General features: G+C 50.2%; 2 protein-coding genes across 2 annotated transcripts; both read right to left on the bottom strand.

Annotated features, from left to right (window-relative positions):
- Nucleotides 1–1,521: 1,521 nt before the first annotated feature.
- Nucleotides 1,522–3,266, bottom strand: MBOAT4 (membrane bound ghrelin O-acyltransferase MBOAT4). The gene is made up of 3 exons (XM_072336582.1): nt 3,148–3,266; nt 2,546–2,761; nt 1,522–2,425 (listed from the first exon to the last, which is right to left on the bottom strand). Exons 1-3 carry the CDS (start codon nt 3,264–3,266, stop codon nt 1,522–1,524), a joined length of 1,239 nt encoding a protein of 412 aa, XP_072192683.1.
- Nucleotides 3,267–8,706: 5,440 nt separating this feature from the next.
- LOC140250881 (ribonuclease CL2) lies at nt 8,707–9,670 on the bottom strand. The gene is made up of 2 exons (XM_072333896.1): nt 9,603–9,670; nt 8,707–9,150 (listed from the first exon to the last, which is right to left on the bottom strand). The coding sequence occupies exon 2, from the start codon at nt 9,142–9,144 to the stop codon at nt 8,707–8,709; it is 438 nt and encodes a 145-aa protein (XP_072189997.1). The 5' UTR covers nt 9,145–9,150; nt 9,603–9,670.
- Nucleotides 9,671–13,773: the final 4,103 nt, after the last annotated feature.

The raw sequence follows: 13,773 nt of genomic DNA, 5'->3' as shown, positions 1-13,773 counted from the left end.
TCACCTGGGTTTTTTTTAATCTATTTGGCTGTGGTTGCTGCTGATGGGAGGGGATGGTTCTTTGGCTGGGCACCCATTTGCAATGAATTTCCCCCAACCCCCTTAGGGAGGAAGCCGTGCAGGTCCCTGCCTGCTGAAAGAATGCAGGATGACTCCAACTGTGACTGTCGGGGGTTTTTTATATGCACTGGCCTTCTTGTGCCTGACTCTCCCATGCGCTTCCCTCCAACGCTGGCAGCATGAACCTTCTTGCCTGGGAACCACTGCCCTGTGCACCATCCTGCGTGCTTTACTCTGGAAAGTCTGGCCCCAGTCTGCTGCGTGTAATCTCATAACGGCTGTGCTGGCAAAAGGAGGTGGATAATATATGGGGCGAGTGGCTTGCAAGGCTCAGTTGAGTGCTCAGCAGAACCCAAACAGCTAGCCCCCATAAAGCAAGGTCGGATCCATTTTGCTTGCTGAGTTTAGTGACAAACACTCACCCTGATGTAAGTATTGCTGTGGGGTCTGCATGGTGTAGGATTTTAACTGGGATTGTAATACTTTCACTTGAATTGGGGTGTTTGAGACTGCTTCTTGTGTTGATCCTGGTTCCCTGCAGCAGCATCTCCCGTATATCAGAGGCCGACAACAATCTTGTAAGGTTTTCAGCTATATTGTTGACACCGAATGTTTGGTTTCATGCTTTCATATAAACAAACACTCTTAAATCCCATGTTTTCCTGATATCTTTCCCTCTGATATCTTAGGCTTCTTCTCCAACCTAAAATGCTTCAGGGAAAGCGTGAAGGGACACCTACTGGAGAAGCACAGCAGGCCCATGCCTTCCAGTTGTGCTGCTAGGTGGTAGAGAAAGGAATGTTTCTTATCCTGTGCTGACCCTGCACAGACTGACAGCTCCTTTACCTGTGTCCAGGCTCCCACTGATTCTTGGGTACAAGAAAGCTGGTAAGGTGTGGCTCCCTGCACATACCTGTGATCCCAGTGGAGGACAGGCTCCCAGGAGACAGACACTGTTGCTGACAAATGCACATTTGCAGTACAGATGAGGTTGGTGGCAAGGCTGCATGCTTTCCATATGAAATGAGGCTGAGACCTAAAACCCCAAGACAAACACTGAGCAGGCAGTTCCAATGAGAGCCCTTCTGCCCAGCTTCGTGACATCCATGCCTTGCTTCAGTGCATCCCTTGAAGTTGGGGAATATCCCACGAGTAAAAGACAGTCTGAGCCTCTGGAGATTTCTTGACAGAAGCTCTTTTCGCTGTGTGCTCACGTGTGAAAAATTTCTTCTCAGAAAGGGTGGTGAGGCATTGGCACGTGCTGCACAGGGAGGTGCTGGGGTCACCATCCCTAGGGGGTTTCAAGAACAGTGTAGATGCAGCACTGAGGGATGTGGTTAGTGAGTATGGTGGGGATGGGTTGGTAATTGAACTGAATGATCTTAGTGGTCTTTCCCACGTTTATGATTCTATGTGCAGGGACATCCTCTGGCCAGCCAGTTGAGTTAGCCCAGGACAGACTCAGTTCAGCTTTGGCTTCTGAGTAAGCAGCATCAGCAGCAGTGCAAGGCCATAAGCGAGGGGAAGTATACTGTTGTAGGAAGCCCAGAGCAGACAGAGCATGGAGAAGTTCTCCGTCTCCACAGCCATCTGGATGTAAGCAATGATGAGTTGTGTGAAGACCCAGGTTGTGCCACGGTAGAGGAGCTTTGTAACACAGGAAGTGGCCCAGGAGCTGAGGAAGGAGTGGATGCGATAGTCAGCCTCTACCATGATGGCCCAGCATAGGAAACCAAAGATTTGCCCTGGCCGAAGGCCATGCCACCATGCAGAGAAGGCAAAAGTGGCAAGGAGTGGCTGAGCTGGGCAGCGCTGGAAGACCAGCCTCCTCAGCCAGAGGGATGTACTCTTGTTCCACGTTCTGGAGAAGACAGCCAGGCGATGTGTGGTCTCCAGCGTCCAAAGGTCATGGACAGAAAGGTCTCCCTGCTCCACCGCTGCCCCAAAACCTGCTGCCTCCAGGAGGGCCTCATCCAGCACCCATTGCGAGTAGTATGCCAGTCTGAAGAGCAGGGCCTGTGCCCACATGTGGCCCAAGCTGGCCCAGCCCTGCGTGCGGGGCAGCCAGCCTTCCAGCCATGCACGCAGCACCTGCAGTACCAGCACCCCGAGGTACCTCCAGCCCACAGCCCGCAGTGGGCAGGGGACAGCCCCCAGAGACATGACCTGAGCCTGAAACTTGCTGAAGGAGCACAGCGGGCCTCCAAGGAGGGCTGGGAAGGAGAGCAGGTAGCTGCTCAGGGGCAAGGCTCTCTGCAACAGCCCCTGGCCAGGCTCGGGCAGCACGGTCCCTTCGTGGATGTCCAGGGCCAGAGATGTCACCTTCTGAGTGAGCAGCATGATTGCAGAGAGGGTGACAGCTGGCCTGGAAGGAGAAGGCACCTGAGCACTGCTATGCCAACCACTATGAAGCAGCATTTCATGCAGTTCCTCCCAAAACAACTGGGAGGGTGGGAGAGGGAGGGAAGCAATGCTGTAGGGTTACCTGGTGTCCTGTGGTTCCAGCACCAGGCCGCCCAGGCCCAGGTGACAGAGCGTCTGCCAGCACATCTGGAGGCTGAAGACCCAGGTATGGACATAAGTTGGGCTGACCGAGAGGAGTATGAGCACAGAGCTGACAGCCAGGATGAGAAGCAGCATGGCGTAACCTCCCATGGCTGTGCCTGCAAGGAGGCATCCTCCAGCAAGGAGGAAGATGTACCTAGAAGAGACCAGATGCCCTTTGACAGCTTTTGGGGAAAATGTAGCTTGGAATTCCTGCTCTGGTATTAGTAGTACAGTGTAGCATGAGACATGCAGCATCCAGAGGGCCATGCTTGGGCAGGGAAAGCAGGTCCTTCCCAGCCCCTATCTGTGTCACACCAGAGATAATCCCCATTCCCTGCCCTGCTCTTCTTGCCTGTGTGCTCATTCTGGTAAACCCACCTCTTTCAATGCAGGAGAACCTAGCCTGGCTATTGTAGCTTTAACCACCCTGAACTGGCCCTACTGCACAAAGAGGGGACTGGGGACAGCCAGGAGAGACCCAGAAAGTACCCATGGACGTGAACTGCCTTTGGCATGACAGCAGGGGTGCAGGCCACATACCGGGAAGTAGGGGAGAGGTGCCCCAAAGCACAGAGGTAATGGAAGAGAGCAGCGAAGAGGAAAGCTGCCAGCTGGTACCAGGCTGCAGGGAGAAGGATGAGCAGGTCTGTCCAGCGCATGGAGAACCTTGATTCTTCCAGCCCCTGGAGAAGGGACTGAGCCAAGGGCTCTGTTTTATATGCAGCAGGACCATGGCGCAGAAAGAGAAGAGCCATGGAAACAAAGGTATCTACAGGAAGAGGAATGTGTTTTCCCATTCATTAGTGTTGGCTCCTTGAAGCACCTCTGTCCCAAGGTTTGTGTGTAGGTGGAAAAGTTTGGGGCTGGTTATTTACTCTGCCAGGCGCCTGGGCCATTACCACATGCTTTGAAGGCAGCAGGGGCCAGGGCAGAGATAAGAGCCTCTTTGAGCTGCCAAATGTGTCATGCTGGGATGCACTTCAGAGCAAAATCCCCAGGTACATCCTGGCTTAGTCCTTTCTCTTGGCTACTTCTCAGCTCAGCCCTTCATGGAAAGCTGTGGTTCTTTCCAGCTCTGCCTGGGAAAGTGAATGGATGTCTGCTTTATTTTAGGCACATGAAGAGTGTTATTGCAAAGAGAAATACCTCAGAATTTCCCACTGGAAGACAAAATGAGAAAGGAAGAAAAAATAAGGTTTTACCCTTCCTCTGACGAATGATTTAAACTACTTAGATTTGTCTATTTTGCAACAAACAGGGCAAAAATAGTGCTTAATGTTACAGAAAAACCTGTGCTCATGAAAAAATGATTTTTTTTCATTTTAAAACTTCTATGAATTATTCCTCTCTTCACTGAGCTTTTCAAGCCACCATGATGTTGGCATCATTGTTTGGATGGCTTTTTTGGTTGTAAAAAGACAGGGACCAAAACCCCATGGGACAAAAACAAATGGCTTGGAGTGAATACTGCCTAGGAACTGCCTTCTCATTTTGCAGTGTTTGTAAGAGCAGTGAGTGTTTACAGTTCATATGTGATAGCACCGGAGAGAAGCTTTTTCCATGCCATGTTTGGCATGCGTGGCATGCAGCAACAGCCTGGTTTCGTGGGACTCATCCTGCCAAGTCCGTGGAGCCCGACACTGACTTCGCAGAGTAAATATTTTTCAAGGCCTTTCTAGTGCCAATTTAAGCAATTCACTGCTATGGTTCTGGAAAAAAAAGTAAATAACTGTTACTGCTTTTTGAGAAGCCAGGATAGCATTGGAAATGTGTTACTTAGCTAGTGCCCTCTTATTTTGTAATGCTAGCTGCTGGGATGTGGAAGGGGAATCTTATAGTGAGCATGTGAGCCATAGGGAAAAGTACAAGAACTTCATTTGCTTCATTTCTGTGTACTAAACAAGCATCAACATGGTTCCTGTCTGAAGATACAATGATTTGACAGTAAGTGAGAAGAAGTGGGCTGAGTACTGTCAGAGCAAGCTGTGGGCATGAAATCTGAGCAGATACAATTTGGATACTACTCTTGGGCAAGTATCCAGAAAGTTCATGGCTGCTTCCTTAGTGGAATATACTGCTTTGGGAACAGTCCTGGTTGTCAATTGTAATGTAACATATACTGATCTTATACGTATGTAGGATATAGATGGGATTCCCACACGTACTGACTTGCAGGACACACTGCAAAGTGAAAGGTATGAATCGAAAACAAAGCCACCTTTATTTTAATGAAGACTTTATTTTAGAGAAAAGCACATAAATTGGAAGGGAAGCTATTAAAATGAGGTTTAGAAAGGCTGGACTGAGCTCCTGCCTCAGACTTGCCCTGTGACCTTGGGCAACCTGGATTTTCCCATCCACAAAACAGGAGGATAGTTTCTGCCTCCCTGTGGTATTATAAAGCAGAATCAACTGGTAACCTTGAGACTTTACATTTGCAGTTGATAAGCGGGAAATGAAAGTGCTTAAACGAGAAAGGAATTAATAAATAAATGCATTAGTTGACCAAAACACGAACGTGCAAAAATCCTTCCTCTATTTGCAGACAGCAGCCCCATGCAGTTATTTTCCTACTTGTTGCTACTGCAGATTTTGCTGACTACTACCTGCAAATGGCTCATGGCTGCTTTTGGCAAAGATCTTTTTGTCTCCCTGAGCAAAAGGCTGCATCCCAGTAGCTTAAGGATAGTGCAGAAGTCGATGGTTAGGTTGGATACCAGGAAAAAGTTAATCTCAGAAAGAACAGTGATGCAGTGGCACAGGCTGCCCAGGGAGCTGGTTGTGTCACTGTCCCTGGAGGTGTCCAGGAAACACAGAGATGTGGCGCTGGGGGCTGTGGTCAGTTGGCACAGGGGGGATAGGCTGGGGTTGAACTGTATGGTCTTAGAGGTCTTTTCCGACCTTCATGATGTTAGGATTCTGCTGCAGCCCAACTCACAGAGGTCTGAGAAAGCTCCATCTGCCTGGTAGTGATGGAGCTTTGAGCTCAGTCTCTCTGGCTGGTGATTCCTGCTCCCTAATACAGGGACATCTGTCAGCAGGGTGCCAGTATGGATGTAGTTGGGAGTTAGGGAAACCAGGCAAGTGGAAGGCTGTTTCACAGAGAGTACTGCAGAGATGTCTCTACTGGGGAGTCACTAAACAAAATACACTAATGGGCACTCTGTACTCATCCTGCTGACATCTGCAGGATGTGTTGCCAGAAATCTGAGCTTTCATACTCTCTTTTTCAGATAGAATAGCTCATGAAACAGTGCAGATGTGATCTGCCTGCTGTAACCAAAAAGGTGCACACAGAAACCTTAGCAGGACTAACTATATTCATTTGCAGATTATCCGCAACCATCTCTTTCAAAGTCACTGTCTGGAGCTCTAGATCAGTCTGATAGCTCATGTAAGTTGTCTTTGCTCCTGTTCACTAGAGAGATTGTTCCAGTGTTTGTGTTTTATGGGTTACTTCTAGGTTGACAAGCTTTTGTTAGAGAGAAGGAAGAAAGAAGGTAGACAGGTAATGATGCAGTCATATATTCTTTGTCTGTAAGCTGGAAGAGTTTGTATATTCCTCTGGGTTGGATTAGGCAGAATGTTGCACCAGTGCGGTGTATGTGCTGCTTTGTATAAGTGCGAGAGGACATGCCTGGGGACGTGCCTCCTAAAGAAGCAGTTCGAGTTTTGAGAAGCACTGCCTGTTTGCTGGAGCTGTGCTGCCCTCAAGTGGTTCACTTATTTATTTATTTATTACTTTGCCTATTTTCAACGACAGAAGAGGTGATTTATTTTCGAGACAGAATCTTATCAGGAATTCCATTCTCTCCTTCAGTTTTGAGACCAAGGCCAGATGGAGACGGATCCTTTTGCTCCTCCTAAGGCTTTGGGATATTTAGAACAGAGACTGACCTCACTGAAGTCCTTACTCCGTGTTGGTTCCATCCAAGCTGAGCACAGAGTTCTTCAGACGAAAGGTATACAACTGCAGGGACCATGCCAGTGGTGGGAATAACGGTCCAGGGCTGCATACTTTTCCTCCTGCTCCCTTTCAGGCAGAGATCCCCTTCTGCCAGCCGTCCCAGCTCCTCTAGTGGTCAGGAGAGAACAGGCTAGAGCAGGGGATCTGCTGGAAGCTGCAAGGCCAGGAATGCCTCTAATGCCCCAGGAGTCCATCTTGGGACCTGTGTGTTTCAACACCTTCATCAGTGACACTGTCAGTGGAACTGAACACACCCTCAGCATGTCTCCCGATGACACTAAGCTGAGTGTGCAGTTGGCACAACAGAAGGAAGGGATGCCATCCAGAGGAACCTGGACAAGCTTGTGAAGTGGGCCCGTGGGAACCTAATGAGATTCAGCGAGGTCAAGTGAAGGTGTTGCATTTGGGTCGGGGCAATCCCAGGTGCGTGCTGTACTGAAAAAGCACCAGTATTTCTGTGAAAGGTTTAAAGAAACCCAAAGAAATACACAGTTAACATTTATAAGTTAAGAGAGGTACTCGCATAGCCAGAGACAACCAGCTGGTAAAATGTCCTAGGGTTTCCTCCAGCAGATACCAGTGCAGCCATGTTTATAACAGAAGGAGACAATAACACATTGCCTATCAGGATAACCAAGGTCATTCACAGAAAGCAAAGATACAGCTAAGAACGGTTTCTCACAAACAGGTTTCTTCTATCTAGCTACATGCAGAAGTTTGAGGCAGTTTACTTTTGTTCCCAAATGAGCATGAGCCCTTTCTCATGAGCTAATCACCTGCTCAGGCTGAGTGCACTTTAAGGTCCCTTCCAACCTAAGCTGTTCTGTGATTCATTGATGATGAAATGTCCCAGTTCCTCTCCAGTGTACAGAGAGTAGAGCTCTCTTCAAGAAGGTGGAGCCGAGAGTTTAAGCTTACCAGTTCACTGAGGTCTCCAGGGGCTTCTGGCCAACTTTCTGCTAAATTCCAGACAAGGAGAACCTGAATGACTCAAGGTACATCTTGAACAGGGTGCAACTGAAAATGGATCAGAAAGACCATTTGTTGCATTTCTTGGCCTTCTCAGTGGCCTTTTTGCAGTGGCATGACACTGGGATGTCAGCACTTCCATCTGAGCCTTCAGGGCTCCCTGAGCAATAGGACCAGGGCAAGGAGGACCACTGGCTTCCTGGACTGCATGAAGAGGAGTGTTGCTGGCAGGCTGGGGGAGGTAATCCTGCTTCTCTGCACAGCACTGCTGAGGCATAACTGGAGTGCTGCAATCAGTGCTGAGCACCCTAGAACATGTGAGATGTGGTCATGGAGATGATGAAGGGTCTGAAGCATCTCTGTTATGAAGAAAGGCTGGAAGTTAGAAGCTGGGAGGAGGGTTCTGCATGGGGAGTTTATCATTGTGTGCAAGTACTTGATGGGGAGGAATGATGACAGGCTTTTCCAGTGGTGCCCAGTGACAGGATAAACTGTATGTATGGGGGGTGGAGGACTTTGGGGTCTGTGTATGGCTTCAGCCATGGGGGTTTTGGAGGGCCCCAGCACTGCCTCAGCCCCACAAAGGCCCCAGGCTTGGACAGAGGCATCTGGTAGAGGTAACTGTGGGTAACTCAGCCCATGCTGGGACTTATAGGGTGGCCATGGGGGAGACTGGGTTCTCTGTTACAAGGCTTGTGGGAAGTTAGGAAACAGTAGGGGGGACTATGGAACACACTCAGGAACACAGTGTGATATCCACAGGGTCGGGATAACTGGGAAAGTTGTTGAATTCGTGGATTAAGGCAACCCTGAAGGAGCTATTGGGAACTGAGGGGAACTGTGAAGCACTTGCCAGGGCAAAAAAACAAGGTGGGGGGTCTACAGGATACAGTACAGGTCAGAGGCACCCAGAGGACTAAGGTGTACCTAGGAGGTTGGAAAAAGGTAAGGGTTTATGGGGGAGCCTGGGTTGGCCATGACCACCCTGAATGGGGTTGGGGTACCCAAGGGGGCTCAATGACACCCAGAGAGGAGCAGGTTCTCATGGTCCCCCCAAAAGCAGATGCCAGAGCCCAGGCCTGTGGCACCTCTTTTATTGCAGGTCCTAATGAAGCCCCTGCCCAAAGGGAGGAAATCCACCTTCCCACTCATTGCCCCCCATTTCAAGACTCATCCACAGATGCTTGGGTGCCAGCGAGGTGCACAGGCAGCCCGTCAAGGCAGGAGACACGCACATGGTGATGAAGCTGCCGGGCCCGGTAATTGCAAGGGGGCCGGGTGTCTCCGCCCCGCAGGCGGCAGGCTGTGATGTCCATGGGTCTTGAGGTGCTGTGGAACCCCATTGCATCGGCTGGGCGGGTGCAGGTGGCCACCAGGTCCTCAGCTGGCGCATGTACAAAGGTGTTGGATGGCTTGCAAGGCCTCCCCGGGGCCGTCACTTGCCGTCGTGCCAGCATGATCCCACAGTAGCGTTGTCCCGTAAGCCCAGCTGTCCGGGGGTAGTCCACATGCTGCCGCAAGAACTTCTCATAGCGGGTCTCTCCCACAGCCCCTGCCGCTGCTGCCAGTACAAGGGCTATGCATAGCATCCAGTTCGCCATGGGTACCTGTGGAAAGTGGGGTCAGAGCCTGGACTGCTGGAGTCCTGTCTGGAAACTCTATCTCTAGTCCCCTGTAGAGTGCCCATCCCAGATATCCATTACAGATCTCCTCCCAGTGCATGGAGGATCTCCACTGGGAGATCTCCTCCCAGTGCATGCGTGCCCTCTCAGACACGGGTCCACAGCAAAAGTCCTCTGAACACCTAGGTTATCTGTGGATTCCACCCAGATGCCCATATCCCTTACAAAACATCCCAAGGATAACAGGTCTCCTACAGTTCTGCATCCCACAGGCACCTGCATCTCCTATTGCACGCCCTCTGGACATCTGGATCCCCTATAGCTCCCCCACACCCTCAGACACTAGGATCTCTTCCATACCACTGTTTTCCCACTAGATGCTCAGGTTCCTTACAGTTTTCTCCTGCAAATATTTTAGTCCCCTGCACATCCCTCACCTGAAATTCTGTGTGCCTCCGTTTCTCTTCTGGCCTCAGGGTCTCCTGGTCCCTCCCACTCTGCTGCACTGCTCTTATACTTGTCCCAACTGAGCCCAAAAGGCAAAGGTCCAGGAGGAGGAGCAGGGCAAAGAGCAAGGTCCAGTGTGTGGGGGGGGGAACCCAGCATTCAGGAGGCTCCACTCCCCTCACACCACCCCCCCTTCTGCCAAGGTCATTAGGTAATCATTAATTAACCACGTGACTGTCTGCACACATCCCCTCAGGTGCCCCCTGCCCATCTTGCTATGGACTACACCAAGGCTCTGGCCTGGTGATGTTTGGACCCTATGCACAGGATACAGAGCACAATAAACAGCACAGAGCTTATGGCCTGGGTCTGCACACAGGTGCCCCCTCCTCAAGCATTCAGCTCTCAGGGGCTCTACCTCAGGCACTCCTGCCCTTCCCAGCTCAATAAATGTCATAGTGAGGCCCTTGGGACACAGAAAAGGGCACTCAGAAGACCCTGAGTCACAGAAAGATGCTGTGAAGCTCTTGAGTTGAACAGAAAGGGCTTTGCAGGACTTTGGAGCACAAAAATGAACATGGGAGCCCTGAACTGATCAAAAAAGGACTTTGGAAGTGCTTGGGGTACATGAAAATGCCCATGGAGGTCCCTGGACAAAATAGAGATCACAGGTCATTGGTGAGCAGAGTAAAACACTGAGAACCCTGAGGCCAAAGAGAAGGCACTTGTTGGTCCTCGAGTGCAAAATAAAAGCATTCAGAGGTGTGTTGGTCAAGCAAAATTAATTTGGAGGAGCTTGTGTTGAACTACAAGGCATGTGAGAGACAACTGCTGAGCACAGAAAGGCAATTGTAGGCCCCTTTGGGGCACCAAACTTCATGATAAAGACTCGTGACTTGCAGAATGTCATTTTTAAGGCCCAGGCTCATCAAACACCCACTGTGAGTTCCCTCTGTGGAGAAAAACCTGTGGGCTTTGCCTGCCAACGGAGCCATTGCTCAGAGAGAGCCTCTGGGAGGTGGTGAGTGAGGGCTCACCTCTTCTGATTCCATCCCTTGTTCTTTTTCCTTCTCTCTGCCATTCCCACGTGCCAGGCACACCAGGTCTGGATGAAGACAAGGCAGTACCTCTATTGCTCAAGTTCCCACCCATTATTCATAGGGAACGATCCCAGTTCCCTCCCAGAACCACTTAGGAGCTCTTGTGGGGCACGCAGGTAGAGATAAGACGCTCCTCCTCTTCCTCGTCTCTCCACTTTCTCTTCTTTGCTTTGGTCCTGCCAGCTTCTGTGTGTCTCGGGAGCAGTCTCCTCATGATCTTCCGCAGCAGGATGACGTTTGCTTCCATCCGGCAGAGCTCCTCAAGGATACTGCAGGAGTTCCTGCGGTAGCTGTGAGTCCCCGTGCAAGCTGGATGTGGATGGCTCATGTCCTGAAAACAACAGGGCAGTGGGCACCATGAAAGGGACAGGAGCCAAAAGGGCTGTTATTCCTTGTCCTACGCATTACTGACACGAGTCCAGGCCTTTGGTTGCAGCAGTCTTGCACCGTTTGGCTGGCCTGACCTGTATCACTCACCTCCTTCCATCTCCTCCTGACTTTGCTACATACAAAAATGGCCACAAGCAACATCCCGCTGAGCAGGCACAGGGCTGGGCCGTTCCTGCAGATCACCTCCATGACTGCCACGGTTACATCCAGCTGGGCAAAGGAGGGCAAAAGGGGGTCCTCTGGGTAGGACAGGTTGGAGATTTGGGCAGTGTCCTCAGGAGCCGTGTCCCACGTAAGGGTGGCCCAAGAGGGGTGGCTGGGATGACCAAGGCTGCCAGGGAACAGAAAAGCCACACAGAGCTTAAACATGATGGAGATCCCCATGTTGAGCACTGTGATGCTCCTTCCCTACTGTGAACATCTGGTAACGCACCAGGTGCCCCACAGTGCAGTCACTGAAGGCTCCATGATGTCACAATGACTCTGTGGGCACCCAGCAAGTGGGGAAGGTTCTGGAGGAGGCACAGCCTGGGGGGAGAGATTTCTCAGCCTGCTGCTGCCATGGCCATCCCTTCGCTGTAGGGCTGCCCCCTCTGTGGCCTGGCCTGCAGTCCTGGGGGCTGTGCTCCAAAATGCTCAGTGAGGAGGAGCTGTGCCAGCAGGGGGGCAGTGCTGGGCACTCCCTGACCAATGCCCACACTGAGTTTTCAAAATTTAAACTCTGAAAGACTTTCACTAACTGCTTAAACTGTCTCCTGTTTTATTGGTTTTGGTTCAGAAGACAAGAACTGGGAGAGCAATGTCTCTCCTGCTGTGAGCAAAAATCAGGTTCATGACTGCCTGAGGAACATGAACAACATCTCTATGTCCGTGGGTCCTGACGAGATGCATCCCAGAGTCCTGAAGGAACTAACTGACATAGCCACCAAACCACTCTTGATGATTTAGCTTTAAAACTAACCTGGCGTGAAGGTAGATTTTCCCCCATTCCATTGTCTGCATGCATATTTGATCTCATCAGGCTTGCTTGCTTATGTTGTACTCTGTGTGTGCGTAAGTTGTGTGTATATGAAAATTAGTATTTAACCTTTGCATCTGTAGATCTAACTGTCTGGTCAAAAGTCATGCAGTAAATAGTACTTGGGACTTCAAAACATAGCACAGAGCCAAACAAGAAGACCATCTGCTTTGCTTTGTGAAGGGCGTTTTACAGAGCGCAGATAGAAACGTCTGCTGCAAAGATGTATGTTCTTCCCCTTTCCACATCTTGGGATTTGGCTGTGAATCGAGCAGTGCTCTGTTCTTACTCTCCATTCAGTGGTGGAAAAATGTATTTTATAAGCTAGGCATCAGGTATTACAGTAGATGCCTTATATGTGTCATTTTCTTGTTTTCACTAAGGTGGGTTTCTCACTGCTCTTGCATTTACAGGGTTGTCTCCTCCCTAGAGACCAGCCTGGGCGTTTGGGGTCCCTACGCTATTCCAAGGTGACCAAATTGTTGCACATCAATGTTCTCTGCACCTGCTTTTGATGGCCTTTTTCCAGATGTGCTTTATTGCACTCACCAAGTTACTTTTTTCTAGGCTTAATATTACCTCTTTCACTTTCTCCCTGGGCCGCAGGCCCAAACACATCTTGCCGCTTGTCTCCATCTCAGTACTCTCTCTTGGTCTTGGCAGCTACTTATGGCAGCCTGCCCACCATAACCCTCAGCTGCTCTGGGCACACACCGTGTCTCTTTTTGGAGTGTGTTCAACTGTGCTGCTATTCTGAACCCCAGGCAGTTGTGATCAGGCTTAGGACATCTACAGACGTAATGACCTCCCTGCGAGGTCCCTCCTGCTCCGGTGATTCACTCTCAAGCTCCAAGGTTTCCTTAACAAGGAGTATGGGTCCCCTGGTAGCTGACTACTTTACTGTACTACTTTCAGCTCAGCTGGGTGCTGCTCAACAGTCCCTTCCTGCTGTTACTGAGAACAAAGGGCCGTAATGGCATCCAGCTGAGGGCACACTCAGTACAAGAGGAACAAAAGGCACTCTTGCACCAAGTTAGCACTTGACGTTCCCACCAAACCATCATTTCCACAGGCCGCAGATCTGAGGATATGCCGCGCAACAACGTGCGAAAAGTTCTGGGAAGGGCCTTGTTAGAAACCCCAGAAGCAAACAGCCACAATACGGCAGAATTGCGTAGCTGTGGGAGTGGAATGATCTCAGGAGTGGAACGATCCCAGGAGTGGAACGATCCCAGGATGGTGCCAGGCAGCCCTCCAGCAGAAATTTCCCAGCTGTGAGCATCAGTTTGGTTCCTTTCACTGGATCACTACCAGAAACTACTGATTTTGGAAAACCCAAACAGCTTCACAGGCTCCTGAAACACAGCTCCTTGAACAGCAGGGACCTGAAGAATGCTAGATAAGCGATTCTATGGTTATACGATGATAGAATTGGCCGAGGGAGACGCGTTTGTTCAGTCTGGAGAAGGCTGTGGGGAAACCTCATTGTGGCCTTCCAGTATTTCAAGGGAGATTACAAACAGAAGGGAGATTAACTATGTTTTTCTATGTGTTAATCACTATGTGATTAACATGGCCAGATCACGACAGGACAAAGGGGAATGGTTTTAAACTAAAGATAGGGAGATTTACATTAGAAGCCAGGGGGAAGAT

This window comes from Excalfactoria chinensis, chromosome 4 (genome assembly GCF_039878825.1).
Source record: "Excalfactoria chinensis isolate bCotChi1 chromosome 4, bCotChi1.hap2, whole genome shotgun sequence".
Taxonomy (NCBI): domain Eukaryota; kingdom Metazoa; phylum Chordata; class Aves; order Galliformes; family Phasianidae; genus Excalfactoria; species Excalfactoria chinensis.
This window is presented reverse-complemented; position numbering and strand designations above follow the sequence as displayed.